Consider the following 25016-nt stretch of genomic DNA (forward strand, 5'->3'; position numbering starts at 1 on the left):
ACTCAGAAGAATGAAGTGTATGGACTAAAGAGTTGTGTATTTAGATTCATTTCATATTGTCTAAGATTAATTAGATTGTCAGTGGTTATAGATTTTTCCCAGACCCTGGGAGAGTAATATTGAGGGGCTGGACCACAATAGTCCCCATTATAGATAGATAGATGATATAAGATAGATAGATAGATAGATAGATAGATAGATAGATAGATAGATAGATAGATAGATACATAGATGATAGATACATAGATACATAGATAGAGACTGGGGGCAAAAATGACCATTATATATTTATATGTATATTTATATGTGTGTGTGTGTATAAAATTATCAAATAATATTTTTAAAAGGGAAGTAATTAAGGGTTTAGTAGATGGCTCCATGATTAAAGCCCTGGTCATAAACGTTTGAAGATTAGACTTCGAATCCCCAGAACCCATCTAAATGTCGGGGGGATATGGATGCCAATCTCTATTTACATCCTCAGAAGGTGGAGACAGGAGATGCCCAGACCAAGCTGGCTAGCAAGACTAGCCATATCAACAATTTCTGCCCCAAAGCAAGATAAAAGAGGATACAAAGGTGATTCCTCATGATCCTCAGACCTTTCCACATGTATGTACATCTGAGTGTGCTACCAGCCCATACCCACACTCATGTGCCCACATACATGCACCATATACCAAAAAAGGGTAAAATAAATAAATAGTATTTGATATTGTTTGTAATTCTGATTTTTAGCATGTCCATATGAAAACATATCCATCATTAACCAAAGCATAAATTTGATATATAAAAAATCAATTTACTGTTATGTGAAATATTAATTTTACTAGGCATCCTGTATTTGCAAAGTTAGGAAAGTCATAGAGACTGGATCATCTGACATCACACACATAGGATGAAATCCTTGTCCACTGTTCATTCTAAGATTCCTTTCAGTTCCAAGTAGGAGGCATACCCTAGTTGGAAACAATGTCCCTTCCCCAACCATCCCTGAATCACCCACTCCATGAATGCCTCTCTCACCTGCCAGGGCTGGAAGTCTTGAGAGTCTGTAACTTTCCCATGCTGGTGCCCATGGGTTATCATGTCTTGCAGGGCATGAGCAATACTGTAGACAGATGTATAAGCAACATCAATTTTACTCACTTCTGGGAAAGCGTACTGCTTGTTTTTCAGACTCTCATTCCCTGAGCACAACTGGACACCCTCTGTCACTGTGCTGCTCTGGTGGGGCCATGTACAATCAAAGGTGAACTCCCAGAACTTCTTTATAAACATGTCTTCTGGGGTCTGGCTGGGCCGCAGGTGAGCAAGGAACTCAGGGAAGCCAATTGCAGTGCTGCTGTGATGCAGAAGTCCAAAGGTGCTGTGTAATACTCGGGAAATGCCTGGAATGGTCACAGTGAGCACCATGTGAAGAATGTTCTTGCTGACCCAGACCTGGCCTGAGACAGGCACATCCAGTAAGCCATACAGGATGAGCTCGAAATTAGAATTGCTTAGGAAAAGCAGAACAATACTGGCAGTGGATTTTTGCATCTTCTGGACAATCTCTTCAGTCTTCCCCAAGGACTCATGAGAAGGAACATGGAGGGTGTACTCAATGCACACACCAGCTGTGCTCAGCTCCTGAGTGGCCAGAGAGCTGGCCTGCTGCCCAAAGTCATCATCATGGGCCAGAATGATCACCCAAGACCACTGAAAGTGAATTATCAGTTGGGTCACTGCACGACAGGATGTGAAGTCACTACTCAGTGTCCGCATGAAAGATGGGAACTGGATCTTGTCACTGAGGATGGGTAATGAGGAACCATAACTGACCTGTCAAGGAAGAGCCAGGATAGAAGAGTGCATGAGATATGAACTTAGGCATGGGCTGATGATCTGGTTTAAATGTGGGAAGGAAGGGGATGGAGACATGTCTCAGCAGCTAAGAGTTGTTGTTACACATTGATGCAAAAATACTCAATAAAATACTGGCAAACAGACTCCAAGAACACATCAGAACAATTATCCATCATGATCAAGTAGGCTTCATCCCAGGGATGCAAGGGTGGCTCAACATATGAAAGTCCATCAATGTAATACACAATATAAAAAAACTCAAAGAAAAAAAACCACATGATCATCTCACTAGATGCAGAAAAGGCATTTGACAAAATCCAACACCCCTTCATGATAAAAGTCTTGGAGCGATCAGGAATACAGGGAACATACCTAAACATAATAAAGACAATTTACAGCAAGCCAACAGCCAACATCAAATTAAATGGAGAGAAACTCAAAGTGATTCCACTAAAATCAGGAATGAGGCAAGGTTGTCCACTCTCCCCATACTTATTCAATATAGTACTTGAAGTTCTAGCCAGAGCAATAAGACAACATAAGGAGATTAAGGGGATACAAATTGGAAAGGAAGAAGTCAAGCTTTCCCTATTTGCAGATGACATGATAGTATACTTGAGTGACCCCAAAGATTCCACCAAGGAACTGATAAACTTTATAAACACCTTCAGCAACATAGCAGGATACAAGATCAACTCAAAAAAAAAAATCAGTAGCTCCTGGCTGTAGTGGCGCACGCCTTTAATCCCAGCACTCGGGAGGCAGAGGCAGGCGGATCTCTGTGAGTTCGAGGCCAGCCTGGTCTACAAAGCGAGTTCCAGGAAAGGCCCAAAGCTACACAGAGAAACCCTGTCTCGAAAAAAAAAAATCAGTAGCCCTCCTATATACAATGGACAAAGAAGCTGAGAAGGAAATTAGAGATACATCACCCTTTACAATAGCCACAAATGACATGAAATACCTTGGGGTAACACTAACCAAGCAAGTGAAGGACCTATATGACAAGAACTTTTAAGTCCCTGAAAAAAGAAATTGAAGAAGATCTCAGAAAATGGAAAGATCTCCCATGCTCATGGATAGGCAGGGTTAACATAGTAAAAATGGCAATCTTACCAAAAGCAATCTACAGATTCAATGCAATCCCCATCAAAATCCCAACACAATTCTTCACAGACCTGGAAAGAATAATACTCAACTTCATATGGAAAAACAAAAAACCCAGGATAGCCAACAGAATCCTGTACAATAAAACAACCTCTGGAGGCATCACAATTCTTGACTTCAAGCTCTACTATAGAGTTACAGTAATAAAAACAGCTTGGTATTGGCATACAAACCGACATGTGGACCAATGGAATCGAATTGAAGACCCTGACATTAACCCACACACCTATGAACATATAATTTTTGACAAAGAAGCCAAAAGTATACAATGGAAAAAAGAAAGCATCTTCAACAAATGGTGCTGGCATAACTGGATATCAACATGTAGAAGGCTGCAAATAGATCCATATCTGTCACGGTGCAAAAAACTTAAGTCCAAGTGAATCAAGGACCTGAACATAAATCGAGCTACTCTGAACCTGCTAGAAGAGAAAGTAGGAAGTAGTCTTGAACGCATTGGCATAGGAGATCACTTCCTAAATATAACACCAGTAGCACAGACACTGAGACAAACAATCAATCAATGGGACCTCTTGAAACTGAGAAGCTTTTGTAGAGCAAAGGATACAGTCAACAAGGCAAAGCGACAGCCTATGGAAGGGGAAAAGATCTTCACCAACCCCACATCTGACAGAGGACTGATATCCAGAATATATAAGGTACTCAAGAAATTAGACATCAAAACTACAGACAGTCCAATTGATAAATGGTCCTTAGAACTAAACAGAGAATTCTCAACAGAGGAAACTCAAATGGCTGAAAGACATTTAAGGAATTGCTCAACTTCCCTAATCATCAGGGAAATGCAAATAAAACAACTCTGCGATACCACCTTACACCTGTCAGAATGGCTAAAATCAAAAACACTGAAGACACCTTATGCTGGAGAGGATGTGGAACTAGGGGAACTCTCTTCCACTGCTGGTGGGAATGCAAGCTTGTACAACCACTTTGGAAATCAATATGGCGCTTTCTTAGAAAACTGGGAATCAATCTCCCCCAAGATTCAGCTATACCACTCTTGGGCATATATACCCAAGAAATGCTCAATCATACCACAAGAGCACTTGCTCAGCTATGTTCATATCAGCATTGTTTGTAATAGCCAAAACCTGGAAACAACCTAGATGCCCTTCAACTGAAGAATGGATAAATAAATTATGGCACATATACACAATGGAATACTACTCAGCAGAGAAAAACAATGACATCATGAGGTTTGCAGGCAAATGGATGGATCTAGAAAAAAATCATCCTGAGTGTGGTAACCCAGACTCAGAAAGACAAATATGGTATGTACTCACTCATAGGATTTACTAGATGTAAAACCAAGATGACTAGACTGCTACTCACAACTCCAGGGAGGCTACCTAAAAAAGAGGACCCTAAGAAAGACACAGAGATCATCCCATGACGGAGAAATGGATGAGATCTACATGAACAACCTGGATGTGAGTGGGAGTAATGAAGGGCAAGGGAAAGAGAGCCTGTGGGAGCAGGAGATTCCTGCTGGATCAAGAACAGAGAGGGAGAACAAGGAATAGGAGACCATGGTAAATGAAGAACACATGAGAAAAGGAAGAAACAAAGAGCTAAAGAGGCCCACAGAAATCCACAAAGATACCCCCACAAAAGACTGCTGGCAATGGTCGAGAGGCAGCAGGGACTGACCTACTCTGGTGATGGGATGGCCAAACACCCTAATAGTTGGGCCAGAAACCCCATCCAAGGACTGAGGAATTTGGATGCAGACATCCACGGCTAGGCCTGGGGTGGAGCACTGGGAGTCTAATTAGTGAGAAAGAGGAGGGTTTATATGAGTGAGAATTGTTGAAACCAAGGTTGGATAAAGCACAGGGACAAGTAACCAAACGAATGGAAACACATGAACTATGAACAAAAGGCTGAGGGGCCCCCAACTGGATCAGGCCCTCTGAGTAGGTGAGACAGTTGATTGGCTTGATCTGTTTGGGAGGCACCTAGGCGGTGGTTCCAGGTACTGTGCTCGTTACATGAGTTGGCTGTTTGAAACCTGGGACTTATGCAGGGACGCTTGGCTCAATCTGGGAGGAGGGGACTGGACCTGCCTGGACTGAGTCTATCAGGTCGATCTCAGTCCTCGGGGGAGGCCTTGCTCTGGAAGAGGTGGGAATAGGGGGTGGCCTGGGGGGAAGGGGAGGGGGCAGGAGAGGGGAGAACAAGGGAATCTGGGGCTATTATGTAGAACTGAATAGTATTGTAAAATAAAAAAATATAAAATAAATAAATTTTAAAAAAAAGAGTTGTTCTTACAAAGGACCCATGTTCAGTTCCCAACACACACCTCAGGTTACTCACATCCATCTATATCTCCAGCTCCAGGAAATCTGATACCTTATTCTGGCTTCCTCCTACATCCATGACATAGACTCACACAGACATATCTACACACATAAATGCATATTAAATTTTAAAACACTCATAATTTTCAGGAAAGGACTTAAGCATCCTGATTTGAGAACTGTCCTCTTCTACAAGCAGCTTTGTGCCCCTCACTGGCTGATCATCCCTGACACACATCCCTGTGGCTTCTGGAATGAATCCCAGAACCATAGCTTTACCTTCTCTCCTCTCAGTATTTGTCCTTCACCTGCCACCTAGTATTTCTTCCATCCCTGCACCTCAGCTAGCATTAGTCTGACTCTCTGTTTTGTACACAGATGTTTTTTTTCTTTTTAAAATTAATGTGTGAGTGTGTGTGTGTGTGAGAGAGAGAGAGATGGGGGGCTAAGATGGGAAAGAACTAGATGGATGAGAACTTAGATGGGGAAGAACTAAGATGAGAGAATTAAGATAGAACTTACAGGGGACAGCCGATAAATGTAGAGAGAAATCAGGCACGAAAGGAGCTAGGCATGAGAGCAGAATAGAAGCTGTGTAGAGAAAGAACTATCTCAGAAGAATCAAGAGTATGGACTAAAGAGTTTCATCTATGTAGATTCATTTCATATTGTCTAATTAATTAGATTGTCAGCTGGCTGTAGATTCTTCCCAGAACCTGGGAGAGGACTACTGAGGGGCGGGACCCCAATAGTCCCCATCATAGATAGATAGAGGGGGGGGCGCAAAACGACCAATATATATAAATTTATATGTGTGTGTGTATAAAATTATCAAATAATATTTTTAAAAGGAAAGTAATTAAGGACTTGGGAGATGGCTTCATGATTAAAGCCCTGGTCATAAACACTTGAAGATCAGACTTCAATCCCCAGAACCCATGTAAATGTCGGGTGGATGTGGGAGCCAATCTCTACTTACATCCTCATAAAGACACAAGTAAGGAGATTCCCAGACCAAAGTGGCTAGCAAGACTAGCCACATCAAGAAGTTCTGGGTTTGAGTGAAAAACCCTGCCCCAAAGCAAGGAAGAAGAGGATTCAAAGGTGATTCCTCATCATCCTCAGACCTTTCCACATGTATGTGCACCTGAGTGTGCACCCCTCCTTACCCACACTCATGTGGACCATATATGAAAAAAAGGAAAAATGTGGTAATCATGCCAAGATCAAGGCCACTGAATTGTTCACTTAAATGAAGTAATTATCCTCAAGTCACTTCTTAAAACTATGAACTGAAGAGATATTATCATATATGGCCTCCATTGTGGAAATGATACTGGTGGCTGGGTTACAGGGAACAATTCATGGAACAGATGGGAGCAAGTGGCATAAGCCCAGCGGCCTAGACTCAAATCCCAGTCTAGTACCTACAGCCAGGAGCGTTTACAGAGAAGTCGGGGTTTTGTGGTAATATATCGTGTAACCTTATAAACTTGATCAGAGGACAGAGGACACTAGATTAGATGTAGAGGTCAGGCAGTGGTGGCACACTGGCACACACCTTTAATTTTATCACTCAGGAGGCAAAGATCTATCTGGATCTCTGTGAGTTCAAGGTTGCACTGGACTACATGAGATTGATCCAGTCTAGGAGAGAAACAGAGTGAGGAGTGGTGGCACACACCTTTAATACCAGCATTTAGGATCTCATGCATTTGCTTGGGAAGCACACATGCCTTTAATCCCAGGAATTAATACAGCAGGGCAGAGAAAGGTATATAAGGCATGAGGAAACAGAAAATCATTCTCTTTAGACTGAGGATTTCTTAGAGGTAAGAACTAGTGGCTGCTGGCTGTTCTGCTTCTCTGATCTTTCAGATTTCACTCTGGTATATGGCTTTGGGTTTTTTATTAAAAGATCATCATAGATTCAAACAACAGGTTTAGGGGGTCTTATTAGTTTTTTTCTCTGTATACTGGAAAGATGAGATGTCTCCTCAGGTAAAGGTGTTTGCCTTTAAGCCTGGAAACCTGATATTGTCTTGCAGTACCTGCATGGTATAAGAAAGAAACTGAGTCTCAAAAGTTGTTTCTGACCTCCACTTGGGCACCATGGCTCCAATGTTGAGTACACACACACACACACACACACACACACACACACACACACACACACACACACACACTTACACAAATAATAATAATAATAATAGATAAGGGGCTGGAGAAATGGTACAGTGTGTAACAGTATTACTATTCTTTCAGATGACCTGGGCTCAATTCCAGCACCGTCGTATCTGCTAAAAGACATTTATAAGTCTAGTTCTAGGGAATTCAGTGACCTTTTATGACTTCCATGGGCACCAGGTACATATATGGTATATATATATGAAGGCAAAATTGGGGTGATATTTTATTTGTGTTGAAATGTGGTGATATTTTACTTGTATGTTAATAAATAAAGATTGTCTGGAGATCAGAGGACATAGCCAGCCATAAACAAAAGTCAGGCAGTGGTAGCACATGCCCTTCATCCGATCACATGGCAAGCAAAGTCTCTGTGTGTTCAAGGATATAACTAAGCATGGTAGCACACACCTTCAATTCCAGTAACAACCACAGAGACCTGGAGGTCTGTACAGACAGGCAGTGATGAGGAAGTGAGGTGCCTGGGCTAAGAGTCAATGAGAAGGCAGAACAGCAAGGCAATAAAGGCACAGGTTAGACAGGAAGAAGCTCTCAATTGGGAAGCTATGGCAGCATGGTGAGCTAAGGTTAGCTGGTGGCTCTCACTATTTCTCTGATCTCTACAGCTTTCACTCCTGTATTTGGTTCTGAGTTTCTTATTTAATAAGACTGTTTAGAAATTCATCTACACAAAATACTCATACTCATCGAAGAAATAAGTAAATCTTTAAAAAATACTTTTAATAAAAATATTTTCACAGTTACCTTATCAATGAGAGAGACAATAGTTCTCTCCAATGTATCGATACATGGAGAAGAAACATATTGGGCATGGAGAATATTTGCAGGAAACCTGGATCCACAATAGAGCTGCCCACTACGGTAACTATCACTATCACTTTCACTATCATCATTAAGGGACTGCACAACATTCATGAAGGAAGAAGGCTTGAGAAACTCACCTGGGGAAACTTGTACAGTCCCAGAAGTCTGGCCATGGAGACAGACAGGGATGACCTCGTGTCCCCAACCAAGGCAGCCTGAGGAGAGCCATGCTGGCATGTGTAGTTGGGGATGGGCTCCTCCTGCCCCGTGAGAAAGCTCATTGTCTCATGGAGGGCTCCATGCACTGAGTCCCCAGAGTTTCGAATAGAGAAGCCCAGGGTCACATTGGGCAACAAGTGTGCACTCCTATTAATCTCCTCAATGGCAAAGACGAAACTCTGGGCCACCCGGTAGCCCCAGTTGGAAACGCTGAGGGAAAGAGAAGGCCACAGTCATCATTCATGATGGGGTAAATGGAACAAGAATAAACACAGTGACTCAAGGGATACATGTAAAACCTTCCATCTCTACAAATACTGTACACAGATGTGCAGAGGAGCACAGTTCAGAATACATAAAGGGGAGCCAGAGCAAATATGGATACAGTTATAAGAGGGGACAGTTTCAGAAGACTGGAGGGATAATTGAAGATGTATTAGATAATCTGGATGTGGTGGCATACTCATTTAATGCAAGCACTCAGGAGGCAGAGGTAGTTGGATCTTTGTAAGTTGGAGTCCACAATGGATTACATTGCTAAACTCAGGAAGCCAGAGGTATATAAAGAAACTCTTTCTCCAGGAAATGAAGAAAAAACAATCTAATGTTTAATGTGGCAGTTTGAATATAATAGGCCCCCATAAGCTCATAGGGAGTGGCACTATTAAGAGGTATGACTTTGTTGCAATACACATGACCTTGTTGCAGAAACTGCGTCATTATGGAAATGGGCTTTGAGGTCTCCTTTTGCTTAAGCTTTGCTCAGTGTCACAGAAAACTTCTTGTTGGCCTTCTGATAAATATATAGCCAGCACCTTGTCCACCGCACACCACCATGCTGCCTGTAATGATGGTAATGGACTGAAATTCTGGAACTGTAAGCCACCACTTCTGTTAAATGTTTTCCTTTATAATAGTTGACATGGTCATGATGTCACTTCACAGCAATAGAAACCCCAGAAAACACATATTACGGTTGGTTACAATCAATAGAAACTAGCATCTATTTCAGAAGTATTGATCCTAAGAACCAGAAGGCAGGGAGAAGAGATGTGAAATGCAGTCTTTAGGATATGACTCAGATGTTGCAGACATGTGAGCTGGTCAATAGCCAATCATGCAATGGAAAATTCATTGTGTGGGCCTATTCTTCCCTGCTGAACTATTGGCAATGAACATATTTTGGGGAAAAGACACACATTGTCTTCAGTCATGTACCCAACAGGTGAACCCACCAAGCTCCACGAGACAGTTCCAAAGCTACAGCCACACAAACGGCCATGATTAAAATCAGTGGGTCACAAATAAAAAGGCATGAATGTGGGAAAAGGACCTCTAATAAACAGGAGGGAATTTCAAGTGTAGAAGGAAAAGAGTCTGGGAAATTGAGAATAAACAAAATGTATTTAGACACATATGATAACTTCAAAAAAACAAATGTAATAAAATTTCAAAACATTTACAAAAGCAACAATAATGGATTCAACAGGTCACATTTATATAATTGTGGATTAGTTCACATGTTTATAGAACAATAACAATTAAAGAATAAAAGGCCATAAATTTGAAGGGAGGTATATGAGGGGTGTGAAGGGAATAGATATAAATAGGTGGAGGGACTGTTGAGAGAGGGTCTCTCTGTGAAGTCATGTCTGCCCTGGATTCAAAGAGATACACCTGCCTCTGCCTCTTGAGTGCTGAGATTAAAAGCAAAGGCCCCCCCCCCAAAAAAAAGCAAGTGCCACCACACAGAACTGATGTTGCTAAATTTCAATTAACTTTAAATGTTCATGTTGGGAGTAGATTTGTCTTCATTTTGAGGCAGAGTCTCCATATCACCCAGTCTAACCTCACAGTTACTATATACCCAAGAATGATATTGAAATCCTTTTACTTGTGTATGTGTATGCACACGTTTTGGCCCAATGTTGACTTCTAGTATCTATTTCAACCATGCTCAACGTGTGTGTGTGTGTGTGTGTGTGTGTGTGTGTGTGTGTGTGTGTGTTGGTACATGTATAATGGGTGTTTCCCCATGGAGGGCAAAGACTGATGAGATTTCAGAACATTTTATTCAATTGCTTCTCCACCTTTTAATTATTCTATGTGCATGTGTGTATATGATGTGTCTGTAGCCCAAAGCATAATACAACACATGGAGGTCAGAAAACAACTTTGTGAATCAATACTCTCCTTCCACCTTTATGTGGGTTTCAGAGAGGGCTCAGGTCATCCATAAGGTTTGCATGCCAAGCACTTTACCCTATAAGGCATCTCAATGGTCCTTCTTCACCTTATTTTTCAGATAGGTTATCCCACTGAACCTGGATCTCATCTATTCAGATAGGCTGGCTGGACAGCAACCTTTGGAATCTGCTTAACTCACTGTCCCTAGCCAGGATTACAGATGCTCAGCATGCTAGATGTTCACCTGGGTTGAAGGAATCAAGCTCAGTTCTTCACACTTGCATAGTAGACATGTCACCAACTCAGGCATTTTCCCAGACCCTAAGACCTTCACTTTGAGCTTCTCCTCTCTCCCATTCCCACATTAGATTTTAAACGGTAACATCACCAAAAAATAAGAATGTAAAGTGATGGGTCTATGAATGGGGTGAGCTTGATTAATCACTCTATAATGTATACATTTATTAAAATATTGCATCATACCTAATACATGCATACAATTATCACTCATTGTCTTTAAAAACAGCATGGGATCCAGGTATGATGGGAAACACTTGTGATACCAGCACTGAAGATGAGGAGGCAGGAATACTGAATTCTAGGCTAGGCTCATCTACACAGTTAGACCATGTCTTAAAAAAACAGGATAACCAATGTGTCCTATGTGGTGGCTCATGCTTGTAATCATGTGTTAAGGGCTAGCCTGAACCACACAAAGTGTTACAAGCAAGTCTGAGCACAAAATAGTATACTGTATCAAAAATGTTTAAAAGTCATTTAAACTGAAGTTAAATATGAAAACGCAGTAGTTTGAAACTCTTAATTTTCAGGCTGAATTCAAAGTGATACTAGTTTCTTTAGAAAATACTCTAACAACCCTTTTTGACTCCGATCTAATTATGTAATCCAAAATTGCCTGAAACTAACAATTCTCCTTCATCAGTTTCCTGAGTGCTATGAGTAAAACCATATACTCTATACTCCACCATTAATGCAAATACAAAAATAAAGCTAAAAATAGCCACTTATGAAATAACAGTAACAAAAAAGCTTGTGTTGAAAACCACTGTGTGTAATAGTATGCTGGAAAGCTGGGACAAAAAATCCAAAAGGGGGATTTTTTTTTTTTTTTTTTTTTTTTTTTGGTTTTTCAAGACAGGGTTTCTCTGTGTAGCTTTGCGCCTTTCCTGGGACTCACTTGGTAGCCCAGGCTGGCCTCGAACTCACAGAGATCCGCCTGGCTCTGCCTCCCGAGTGCTGGGATTAAAGGCGTGCGCCACCACCGCCCGGCCCCAAAAGGGGGATTTTTCATAGAGTTTGATCTTTTCATAGAGTTTGATCTGCAACACCTCATAAAGTCAGTGTGGTTATACACTCCCATAATCACCAGGCAGGTAGCAACCAGGAGGTAGCAGCAAAAGAAACAGAAATTTAAGGTCATTGTTGACTACCTACTGAATTGGAGACTACATGTCCCTTAGTAAAAATAACAATCAAGTGGAATACAGTATAGATGAATGATTAAGGCTGTTAAATGATAAGAAATCTATTATTTACACATGAATTCATTCAACAAACACACCTATCTAGACACCACTTTAGGAACCAAGGATATAAAAAAAGAATCAAGAATCACCCCCTGGCACACACATTAAAGACAGTACAGGAGCAGCCTACATTTCAGTCTGGTACAAACAAGAAAGACAGACAGAGGTAATGGAAAAGGAAAAAAACAAAGCTACTGCATGTATACACAGAGAAAAGTGGTGGCCATCTATTTGAGATTATGAGAATCGATCCTTATCCAAGGCTTTATACAAGCTTGTAAAGCTGCTTCTGGATTTCAGAGACTTCTATTCCACATCCAAAACTTACCCTGAAGCCAGTAGTCCAGATGGTTGGGCAGTGAAGTCAGACAAGGTACCACTAGAAAAGTGAAAGATGGAGAAGCTGCCCCCCACTATTACATCTCCAGGACGATCAAAGCGTGGTCTTTGAGTTGGCAACTGCCAGGATCTTGGTGCAGAAAAGACAAACCCAGAGAGACAGCCAAAGAGAACAGGAAGGAGAGTACACAGCCACATGCCTGCTGGGGGCCAGACAGCCAGTGACAGGACAGCCCCACATGGGGCAGTGGCTAGCAGTGAAGGGGGCTTTTATCTGGGAGATTGCCCTTGATCAAGGCTTGCAGGCTGTGGGGAGAATATTGATTGGGAGGTGGTGGAGGTGGGTGGCCTCTAAATCCCAGAGCCATTAAAAGTTTTATCCCCTTCTCCTGAGGCTTCGTGGCCTCTCTGCATCCAAGGTCACAGCTCTGGGCATCATCTGCAGACTACAGGAAGGGCGACAACAGGTCTGACTCTCTCCTGGGGGACTTGCAAGTGCAGGACCAGCTGTGCTCAGGGCACTGTTTTGTGGAGAGACTCAGGTAGGTACAAGAAAAAAATATTCCAGTAACTGTAATTAAATATTTTAATACATCTTTCATACTCTATAGCCTCTGTGTCAACCCTCCATGGTTCTGTACTATGTTGATCCAGTAATCCATGTTCTATACGAGCTTTACTCTTCTGTAAGGAATTTTCAGAGAAGTTTATCATGGATAATTTGAACATATAAACAACTAACTAGCATAAAACAATAAATATCCAAGTCTTTCTAGAGTAATGAGAAATCATTTTTTCCGTTATTTGAAAATTGATCCCAAGGCTGGCAAGGTGGTTTTCAGGCAAAACTCACTTGATACACCAGCTTGATGACCTGTGTGTGATCCCAAGAACCCAAATAGAGGTAGAAAGAGAGGACCAACTCTACAAGTTGTCCTCTGACTCCACTCACAAGTCATGGTACACACACACACACACACACACACACACACACACACACACACACACACTTTATCCATATAAAAAAGATATATTTAGGTAGAAAAAAATTCTAAACTCTGTTACCCCAACAGATATGTATAATTTTCTAACACAACTATAATTCCCATATTGAAGCCTAAAATAGAGCCAAGACGATAACTCAGGACCTTAGCAAGTAAAGGCAGCCTGATGACTCTCATTAAATCTACAGGTCCTATGTGATTAGAGACAAGAACTGACTTCTCAAACTTATCCTTTGACCTCCATGTAGTGCTTTGGCACTAGATGTCCAAAAACATAGATAGAAAATGCACACACAAATCTATCAATCAAGAAATGAATAAAATTAAAAATCAGCAATACTCCAGTTCACTGATATTTCAGCCTATACTTATTTAACGTCCACTTTTAATAGTTTGATCTTTTCTTAGAATTCACAATGTAGGCCAGGTGGTGGTGGTTCATGCCTTTAGTCCCAGCACTCAGGAGGCAGAGCCAGGCAGATCTCTGTGAGTTCAAGGCCAGCCTGGGCACCCAGTGAGTTCCAGGAAAAGGTGCAAAGCTACACAGAGAAACTCTGTCTCAGAAAATAAAAGAAATCACAATATAATAGAAGTTCACACTCTATAATTGATATATAATTCTTTTTTAAAACAAGTTTTATTGAGACATAATTCATATAATGTACAATTCATTCATTTACATTATGCAACCTGCCAGGTGTGGGAGCACACTCAGGATGCTGAAGCAGGAGGATTGCTACAAGTTTAAACCCAGCATGTTTGATGTGGGAAAAGCCTGTCCCAAATAAATAAATAAAAGGAGATGACAATGTAGGTGTCTTTAGCTTATTGGCGGAGTCTTACAATCATTATCAAGTCATTTTTTTAATTAATCATGGGATGCTGTATGAGCACATGAGTTCAAGTGCACACAGACACCAGGGTGTTGGATCCCCTGGAGCTGGACTTACAGGTGGCTGTGAGCTGCCTGATGTGGGTTCTGGCAACCAAACTGAGGCCTCTGGAGGAGGAGTGAGTGCTCTGAACCATTGAGCCACCTCTGGAGCCCCACTAAACAAATTTCAGACTTTCATCACCCCAGAAGGAAATACCGCACCCTTTAGTCTACACTCCTCACCTCCAATCTCCCCTCCACAAACCTCAAGAAAACACTATTCTAATATATGTCTTTCTGGGTTTTCTTCTTCATAGATTGAAATATTAAAATATATTATGTTCTTTATCTAGCTTTCTTAACTCAGTGTAACATTCTCAGTGTGAATGTACTCTGTTTCTTTTTATATTTATTTCTTATTGTCAAATAATGCCCTACTGATGAGTAAGCCATGCCAAACATTCATTAACCACAAACATTTACATTGTTTGCACTTTTTAGTGCTACTCTGAAGATTCATTTACTGTCTTAGCAGACATCTTTTCATTTCTCATAAATATATATTTAAGACTGAGATTGATAAATCACATGATAAGTCTGTAGAGGATGTGTCAATGAAAGGTTCAATCTCCACTACTGATGATCTCAAAAGAAAAGAGAGATGCATGATCAGCCTGTCAATTCCTCACACCCTCAGCAACACTTAAGATCATCATCACTTCATCACCCTTTTCACACTATTGCATATGGAGAATTATGTGTGCTTCAGTTGGCAAGAGGAGGTCACAGAACAAGTCAGTGATGTCACCTCTCTCCTTAAATCATCTGGGTCCTGAGTATCAAATGCAAGTTCTCATGCTGTGTGGCAAATGTTTTTACACACTGAAACATCTTGTCAGTTTCCCTTTACAAACTTTCTTAATAAAGATAAATATTAGCAGTACATATATTGTTGAAATTATTAAGGCCACTCTACATAGTTAAAAGGGAGGATTATTTAGTGGCATAACTTACAAGTGAAGAGATAGGTGGGTTGCAGAGCCTGGGAAAGGTGTGTCGCAGTCCAGCAGTGTTCTCTGGAGATCTCTGCTCCATCTACCTCCAGGCACCAAAACAGCCCACGCATCTGGATCTCGGGTCTTCAGGTTCCTCTCTTGGCCCTGCCTTGTAGGCATGACAGTTACCAAAGCCTCAATGGAGGTTGGAACTTCCAGATCAAGGTTGGAATGGCTACCCACTACATCTCCCCCTTTTGTCTAAATAAGAAGGTTCTAACCTAATACAAGACTATATACAAAGGAATGGTTATCAAATATTGTCCAGGAGTAAAGAGGGTTAATGACCTAGATAAGATGGAACTACAACTAATGCGAACAATATTAAGCAAGAAACACATACTAAAATCCAGAGAAGTCTAGAACGTAGGTAAATGGCATGTTACAAAGATCATTCCAAAAGGTGTCCTATCCTAAAGAACCTGAATCTAATACTTAATGTGTTCTATCTAAGATAATATATATACTAAGTTGTAACTATAACTGCTAGTCTTCAATCCCATCAAAGACCTGAGAAGGAATATAATGGTACCTGAGAAATGGTAGATGGATGCAACTTTTGGGAATCTTGCAAGAATAGATGGAGACAGCTGGCAGCCTGGACAGTCACCTAATGTTTCTCAGGATTGTTGGTGCATTCAAATTGGCTACAGGTGTAGAGTATCTGACAGACCATTTTCAGGAGCAGGAATTCCAAAAGACCATCTTACCCTGTCTTGGCAGAGTTCAGAAGTCACTTTTCCTTGTGTCCCACTTGTCCAGAAGGACAGCACTCGTATTGTCAGCAGTCGAGGCAAGGGCAGTTCTTTGCCCAATAGGCCATTTTGTGCCAAGAAGACAAACTTCCAACTGGAAATGTCTTAGAATCCCAACGTTCTCTTGGGATCAAATTGGTGCTGCCAGGAGCAATTGTGTCTCACATCAACAGAATTCTAAGTTATTTAAATGCCATATTCTCTAGGTCTAAGAAGTGTTTGAAGATTACCTGTCCATCTGACCTATGTATCTGTAAATCTAGATAACCTAACTATCATAACTATAGAGATGACAAGCATAGGTGACTATAAATCTATAAGTCTTATCTACCGAAATAACTTAAGGCTTCATGTAAACAAGGTAAACAGTCTATAAGCAAATGTATGGTAAAGGATGATGACTTCAAAACTGTGACAATATGATCCTGCCCAGGACTTCCCTTCTGGACCAGAGAGAGAGAGCTCCCATCCTGCCCCGGACTTCCCTTCTGGATGAGAGAGAGCTCCCATTCTGCCCTGGTCTTCCCTTTTGGACAGGAGTGCCAATCCTGCCCTGGACTTCCTATCTGAACAAGAGCTTCCATCTGCCCTGGAGTTCCCATTGGGACAAGAGAGCTCCCATCTGGACAAGAAAGAGAGACTTCATTAATCTGCCAGCTCTGTCTGAACCAAGTGCACTGATATGACCAAGAAGGAACCACAAGGAGATGGGCAGACATCAAGGCAGAAGTGCATACAACAAAATGAAGAGCAATACAGCATCACCAGAACCTAGCCCTCCTCCAACATCTAGACCTGAACATTAAAAATTAGAAGAAGCAGAAGAAAACAGCCTTATGAATAACATCTTGAAGAACGTAGAGGCTTGTGTAGAGGAAAAGACAAAAAAAATGGGAAGAACACTATAAGCAACTAGAGGAAAGGGCAAACAAATTAGAAGAAAACAATAAAGTCCTGGAAGAAAACAATAAACTCCTGGAAGAAAACAATAAAGTACTGGAAGAAAACAATAAAGTACTGAAAGAAAATCATGAAAAAGCAATGAAAGAAATAAAGGAAACAGTCCAAGACCTGAAAAGGGAAATAGAAAAAATGAAGAAGACACAAACAGAGGGAATGCTGGAAATAGAAAATCTGAGTAAACGATCGGGAACTTCAGATGCAAGTATAACCAACAGAATGCAAGATATGGAAGAGAGGATCTCTGGCATTGAAGATACAGTAGAAGAAATAGATTCATCAGTCAAAGAAAACACTAAAGCCAACAAAGTCATGAACCAAAATGTCCAAGAAATTTGGGACACCATGAAAAGACTAAACCTATGAATAATAGAGATAGAAGAAGGAGAAGAGTACCAACTCAAAGGCACAGAAAATATATTCAACAAAATCATAGAAGAAAACTTTCCCAACTTAAAGAAGAAAATGCCTATGAAGATACAAGAAGCCTATAGAATACCAGACTAGACCCCCAAAAAGGCCCCTCGACACATAATAATTAAACAACTAAACCTACAGAATAAAGAAAGAATATTAAGAGCAGCAAAGGAAATAGCCAAGTGACCTATAAAGGCAAACCCATCAGAATAACACCCGATTTCTCAATGGAGACTTTGAAAGCCAGAAGGACCTGGACAGATGTAATGCAGACACTAAGAGACCATGGATGTCAGCTCAGACTAATATACCCAGCAAAACTTTCAGTCATCATAGACGGAATGAACAAGACATTCCAAGACAAAACCAGATTTAAACATTACTTATCCACAAACCCAGCCCTACAGAAAGCACTAGAAGGAAAATTCCAACATAAGGAAGTCAGACACACCCTTGAAAATACAGGCAATACATAAAGCCACAGCAGGAAACCCCAAAGAAGAGAAGTATACACACACTACCACAAAAAAATAACAGGGATGAACAATCACCTGTCATTAATATCCCTTAATATCAATGGACTTAATTCACCTATAAAAAGACATAGGCTTACAGAATGGATATGAAAGCAGGACCCATCTTTCTGTTGCATATAAGAAACACATCTCAAATTTAAAGACAGACACTACCTAAGAATAAAAGGCTGGGAAAAGACTTTCCAATCAAACAGTCTTAAGAAACAAGTGGGTGTAGCCATCTTGATATCCAGCAAAATAGACTTCAAACTAAAATCAATCAAAAGAGATCAAGAAAGGCATTACATACTCATCACAAGAAAGATCCACCAAGATGAAGTTTCAATTCTGAACATTTATGCCCCAAACACAAGGGCACCCACATATGTAAAAGAAACATTACTACAGCTTAAACTACATATAAAACCCCACACATTAATAGTGGGAGATCTCAACACCCCACTTTCACCACTGGACAGATCTCCCAAATCGAAACTTAACAGAGAAATAAAGGACTTAACTGATGTCATGACCCAAATGAACCTAATAGATATCTACAGAACATTCCATCCTAACAAGAAAGAATATACCTTCTTCTCAGCACCCCAAGGAACTTTCTCTAAAATTGACCACATACTTGGCCACAAAGCAAATCTCTACAGATACAAAACAACTGGAATAACCTCCTGTGTTCTATCAGACCAACATGGTTTAAAGTTAGATTTCAACAACAACAAAAACTACAGAAAACCTACAATCTCATGGAAATTGAATAACGCTCAACTGAATAACCAATGGGTTAAGGAAGAAATTAAAGACTTCCTAGACATCAACGAAAATGAAAACACCACATATCCAAACTTATGGGACACTATGAATGCAGTGCTAAGAGGGAAATTCATAGCACTAAATGCTCACATAAAGAAGTTGGAGAAATCTCACACTAGTGACTTAACAGCTCTAGAACAAGAAGAAGCAAAGTCTCTCAGGAAGAATAGACGCCAGGAAATTATCAAAGTGAGAGGTGAAACCAATAAAATAGAAACTAAGAGAACAATAAAAAAATAATGAAACAAAGAGTTGGTTCTTTGATAAAATCAACAAGATAGACAAGCCCTTATCCAAACTAACTAAAAGACACAGAGAGAGAATCCAAATCAACAAATCAACAAAGTCAGAAATGAAAAGGGGGACAAAACAACAGACATTGAGGATATCCAGAGAATTATTAGGTCATATTTCAAAAACCTCTACTCCACAAAACTGGAAAACCTAAAAGAAATGGACAATTTTCTGGATAGGTACAACATACCTAAGTTAAATCAAGACCAGATAAACTATTGAAATAGTCCAATAACCCCTAAGGAAATAGAAACAGTCATAAAAAGTCTCCCAACCAAAAAAAGCCCAGGACCAGACGGTTTCAGCACAGAATTCTACCAAATCTTCAAAGAAGAGTTAATACCAATAGTCTCTAAATTGTTCCACACAATAGAAACAAAAGGAACATTACCAAACTCCTTCTATGAGGCTATAATTACCCTGACTCCTAAACCAAACAAGGATACAACAAAGAACAAGAACTACAGATCGATCTCCCTCATGAACTTTGATGCAAAAACACTCAATAAAATACTGACAGACTCCAAGAACACATCAGAACAATTGTCCACCATGATCAAGTAGGCTTCATCCCAGGGATACAAGGGTGGTTCAACATATGAAAGTCCGTCAATGTAATACACAATATAAAAAAACTCAAAGAAAAAAAACCACATGATCATCTCACTAGATGCAGAAAAGGCATTTGACAAAATCCAACACCCCTTCATGATAAAAGTCTTGGAGTGATCAGGAATACAGGAAACATACCTAAACATAATAAAGACAATTTGCAGCAAGCCAACAGCCAACATCAAATTAAATGGAGAGAAACTCAAAGTGATTCCACTAAAATCAGGAATGAGGCAAGGTTGTCCACTCTCCCCATACTTATTCAATATAGTACTTGAAGTTCTAGCCAGAGCAATAAGACAACATAAGGAGATTAAGGGGATACAAATTGGAAAGGAAGAAGTCAAGCTTTCCCTATTTGCAGATGACATGATAGTATACTTGAGTGACCCCAAAGATTCCACCAAGGAACTGATAAAGCTTATAAATGCCTTCAGCAACATAGCAGGATACAAGATCAACTCAAAAAGTCAGTAGCCCTCCTATATACAATGGACAAAGAAGCTGAGAAGGAAATCAGAGATACATCACCCTTTACAATAGCCACAAATGACATGAAATACCTTGGGGTAACACTAACCAAGCAAGTGAAGGACCTATATGACAAGAACTTTAAGTCCCTGAAAAAAGAAATTGAAGAAGATCTCAGAAAATGGAAAGATCTCCCATGCTCATGGATAGGCAGGGTTAACATAGTAAAAATGGCAATCTTACCAAAAGCAATCTACAGATTCAATGCAATCCCCATCAAAATCCCAACACAATTCTTCACAGACCTGGAAAGAATAATACTCAACTTCATATGGAAAAACAAAAAACCCAGGATAGCCAACAGAATCCTGTACAATAAAACAACCTCTGGAGGCTTCACAATCCCTGACTTCAAGCTCTACTATAGAGTTACAGTAATAAAAACAGCTTGGTATTGGCATACAAACCGACATGTGGACCAATGGAATCGAATTGAAGACCCTGACATTAACCCACATACCTATGAACATATAATTTTTGACAAAGAAGCCAAAAGTGTACAATGGAAAAAAGAAAGCATTTTCAACAAATGGTGCTGGCATAACTGGATATCAACATGTAGAAGGCTGCAAATAGATCCATATCTGTCACCGTGCACAAAACTTAAGTCCAAGTGGATCAAGGACCTGAACATAAATCGAGCTACTCTGAACCTGCTAGAAGAGAAAGTAGGAAGAAGTCTTGAATGCAACGGCATAGGAGATCACTTCCTAAATATAACACCAATAGCACAGACACTGAGAGAAACAATCAATCAATGGGACCTCTTGAAACTGAGAAGCTTTTGTAGAGCAAAGGTTATGGTCAACAAGGCAAAGCGACAGCCTACGGAAGGGGAAAAGATCTTCATCAACCCCACCTCTGACAGAGGACTGATATCCAGAATATATAAGGTATTCAAGAAATTAGACATCAAAAGGACCAACAGTCCAATTAAGAAATGGGCTATAGAACTAAACAGGGAATTCTCAAAAGAGGAAACTCAAATGGCTGAAAGACATTTAAGGAATTGCTCAACATCCCTAATCATCAGGGAAATGCAAATTGAAACAACTCTGCGATACCACCTTACACCTGTCAGAATGGCTAAAATCAAAAACACTGAAGACACCTTATGCTGGAGAGGATGTGGAGCTAGGGGAACTCTCTTCCACTGCTGGTGGGAATGCAAGCTTGTACAACCACTTTGGAAATCAATATGGCGCTTTCTTAGAAAACTGGGAATCAATCTCCCCCAAGATTCAGCTATACCACTCTTGGGCATATATACCCAAGAAATGCTCAATCATACCACAAGAGCACTTGCTCAGCTATGTTCATATCAGCATTGTTTGTAATAGCCAAAACCTGGAAACAACCTAGATGCCCTTCAACTGAAGAATGGATAAATAAATTGTGGCACATATACACAATGGAATACTACTCAGCAGAGAAAAACAATGACATCATGAGGTTTGCAGGCAAATGGATGGATCTAGAAAAAATCATCCTGAGTGAGGTAACCCAGACTCAGAAAGACAAATATGGTATATACTCACTCATAGGAGGATACTAGATGTGGAACAAGGATGACTGGACTGCTACTCACATCACCAGTGAGGCTACCTGGAAAACAGGACCCCAAGAAAGACACGAGGATCGCCCAATGATGGAGAAATGGCTGAGATCTACATGAACAACCTGGACATGAGTGGGAGTAATAAAGGACAAGGGAAAGAGAGCCTGTGGGAGCAGGAGATTCCTGCTGGATCAAGAACAGAGAGGGAGAACAAGGAATAGGATACCATGGTAAATGAAGAACACATGAGAAAAGGAAGAAACAAAGAGCTAAAGAAGCCCATAGAAATCCACAAAGATACCCCCACAATAGACGGCTGTCAATGGTCGAAAGACAGCCAGAACTGACCTACTCTGGTGATGGGATGGCCAATCACCCTAATAGTTGTGCCAGAAACCCCATCCAAGGACTGAGGAATCTGGATGCAGAGATCCACGGCAAGGCCCCGGGTGGAGCTCAAGGAGTTCAATTAGCGAGAAAGAGAAGGGTTTATATGAGTGAGAATTGTTGAAACCAAGGTTGGATAAAGCACAGGGACAAATATACAAACGAAAGGAAACACATGAACTATGAACAAAAGGCTGAGGAGCTCCCAACTGGATCAGGCCCTCCAGATAAATAAGACAGTTGATTAGCTTGTTCTGCTTGGGAGGCATCCAGGCAGTGGGACCGGGTCCTGTCCTCAGTGCATGAACTGGCAGTTTTGGAACCTGGGGCTTATTATACAGGGACACTTGACTCAGCCTGGGAGGAGGGGACTGGACCTGCCTGGACTGAATCTACCAGGTTGAACTCAATCCTTGGGGGAGTCTTTGTCTTGGGGGAGATGGGAATGGGGGGTGGGCTGGGGGGGAAAGGGAGTGTGAGGGTGGGAGGGAGAGAACAAGGGAATCCGTGGCTGATATGTAAAATTAAATTAAATAAATTTAAAAAGTAAAAAAAAGACTTGAAGTTCTTGTCATACAGCTCTTTCACTTGCTTAGAGTTACTCCAAGGTATTTGATATGATTTGTGACTATTGTAAAGGGTGATGTTTCTCTAATTTCTTTCTTGACCCATTTATCATTTATATATAGGAGGGTTACAAAATTTTTTTAGTTAATCTTGTATCCTACCACATTGCTGAAGGTGTTTATCAGCTGTAGGTGTTCCCTATGAAATTTTTGGGTCACTTATTTATACTATCATATCATCTGCAAAAATGGAAAGTTTGATTTCTTCCTTTCCAATTTGTATCCCCTTGATCTCCTTTTGTTGTCTTATTGTCCTAGCTAGAACTTTGAGTACTATATTGAATAGATATGAGGAGAGTGGAAGCCATGTCTTGTTCCTGATTTTAGTGGAACTGGTTTGAGTTGCTCTCCATTCAATTTGATGTTGGCTGTTGGCTTGCTGTAAATTGCCTTTATTATGTTTAGGTATGTTCCCTGTATTCCTGATCTCTCCAAGACTTTTATCATGAAGAGGTATTGTATTTTGTCAAAGGCTTTTTCAGAAACTAATGAGATGATCGTGTGGTTTTTTTTTCTTTCAGTTTGTTTATATGGTGTATTATACTGACAGATTTTCGTATGTTGAGCCATGCATCCCTGGGATGAAGCCTACTTGATCTTTTCTTAGAAATCAGGATATAAGGGAAGTTCATACTCTGTAATTGGTGGATAATGCTTTTTTAAAACAAACTTTATTGAGACATAATTCACATAGTGTACAACTCATCCATTAACATTTACTTTATGCAACTACTCAGGTATGGGATTACATCTAAAATCCCAACACTCAGGACGCTGAAGCAGGACAATTGATATAAGTTTGAAGCCAACATGGTTGATGTAGAAAGAGACTGTCCCAAATAAATAAATGAAAGGATGACAATTTAGTGGTCTTTAGATTATTGGTAGAGTCTTACAACCAAGTCATTTTTTAATTAAGCATGGGGTTCAGTATGAGCACATGAGTTCAGGTACACACAGAGACCAGGGTGTTGAATCTTCTAGAGCTGGAATTACAGGTGGCTATGAAATTCCTGATGTGGGTTCTGGCAACCAAACTGAGTCTTCTGGAGGAGGAGTGAGTGCGCTGAACATTTGAGCCACCTCTAGAGCCCCAGCAAACAAACTTCAGACCTTCATCACCCCAGAAGGAAATACTGCACCCTTTAGGCTACACTCTTCACTTCCAATCTCTTCCTCACAAACCTCAAGAGAACACTATTTTAATATATATCTTTCTGGGTTTTCTTCCTCATAGATTCAAACATTAAAATATACTATGTTCTTTATCTAGCTTTCTTAACTCAGTATAAAATTCTCAGTATTAAACCACATATTAAACAGTATTCTATTTCTTTTATATTTATTTCTTATTGCCAAATAATGTCCTGGGGATGAGTAAGTCATACAAAACATTCATAAACTGATAAATATTTTGAGTGTTTCAACTTTTAGTGCCTGAATAATGCTTCTCTGAAGATTCATTTGCAGTCCTTGCAGACATGTTTTTATTTTTCTTGTGTAAATATCTACGAGTGAGATTGCTAAATCACATGGTAAGTCTGTGCAGTAACTGTCAGTTAAAGGATCTATCCCCACTATTAATGAACTCAACAGGTTGATTATAAATACAATCTCTTTCTAAAGAAAAAAGGGGCTATCATATAGATATGATAGGATGAAAGAGTAGATTAATGAACTGTAGCTAGAGTTTTTCTGCTCCTGTCTGGCCCAAAGTTAGGACAAATCTCTCTAACCTGCCAGTCCCGCAGCAGCTCAGACCCAAACAAGTAAACACACAGAGACTTATATTGCTTACAGACTATATGGCCGTGGCAGGCTTCTTGCTGACTGTTCTTATATCTTATATTAATCCACTTCTATAATTCTATACCTTGCCACGTGGCTCTTGGCTTACCGGCATCTTCACATGCTTCTCGTCATGGTGGTGGCTGGCAGTGTCTCCCTCCGCCTTTCTGTTCTC

The 25016-nt window shown here is 40.4% G+C and overlaps 1 protein-coding gene across 1 annotated transcript in view; it reads right to left on the bottom strand.

The window, feature by feature from the left end:
- The window catches only part of LOC102923176 (vomeronasal type-2 receptor 26-like), a 35213-nt gene extending 22378 nt beyond the window's left edge, over positions 1-12835 (bottom strand). The window contains exons 1-3 of the mRNA XM_042272692.2: positions 12627-12835; positions 8483-8774; positions 1027-1824 (exon numbers count right to left, since the gene is read on the bottom strand). Coding sequence (XP_042128626.1) covers positions 1027-1824; positions 8483-8774; positions 12627-12835 — 1299 coding nt within the window. The remainder of the gene's footprint in view (positions 1-1026; positions 1825-8482; positions 8775-12626) is intronic.
- Between the last annotated feature and the right edge of the window lie 12181 nt (positions 12836-25016).

This window comes from Peromyscus maniculatus, chromosome 1 (assembly GCF_049852395.1).
Source record: "Peromyscus maniculatus bairdii isolate BWxNUB_F1_BW_parent chromosome 1, HU_Pman_BW_mat_3.1, whole genome shotgun sequence".
Taxonomy (NCBI): domain Eukaryota; kingdom Metazoa; phylum Chordata; class Mammalia; order Rodentia; family Cricetidae; genus Peromyscus; species Peromyscus maniculatus.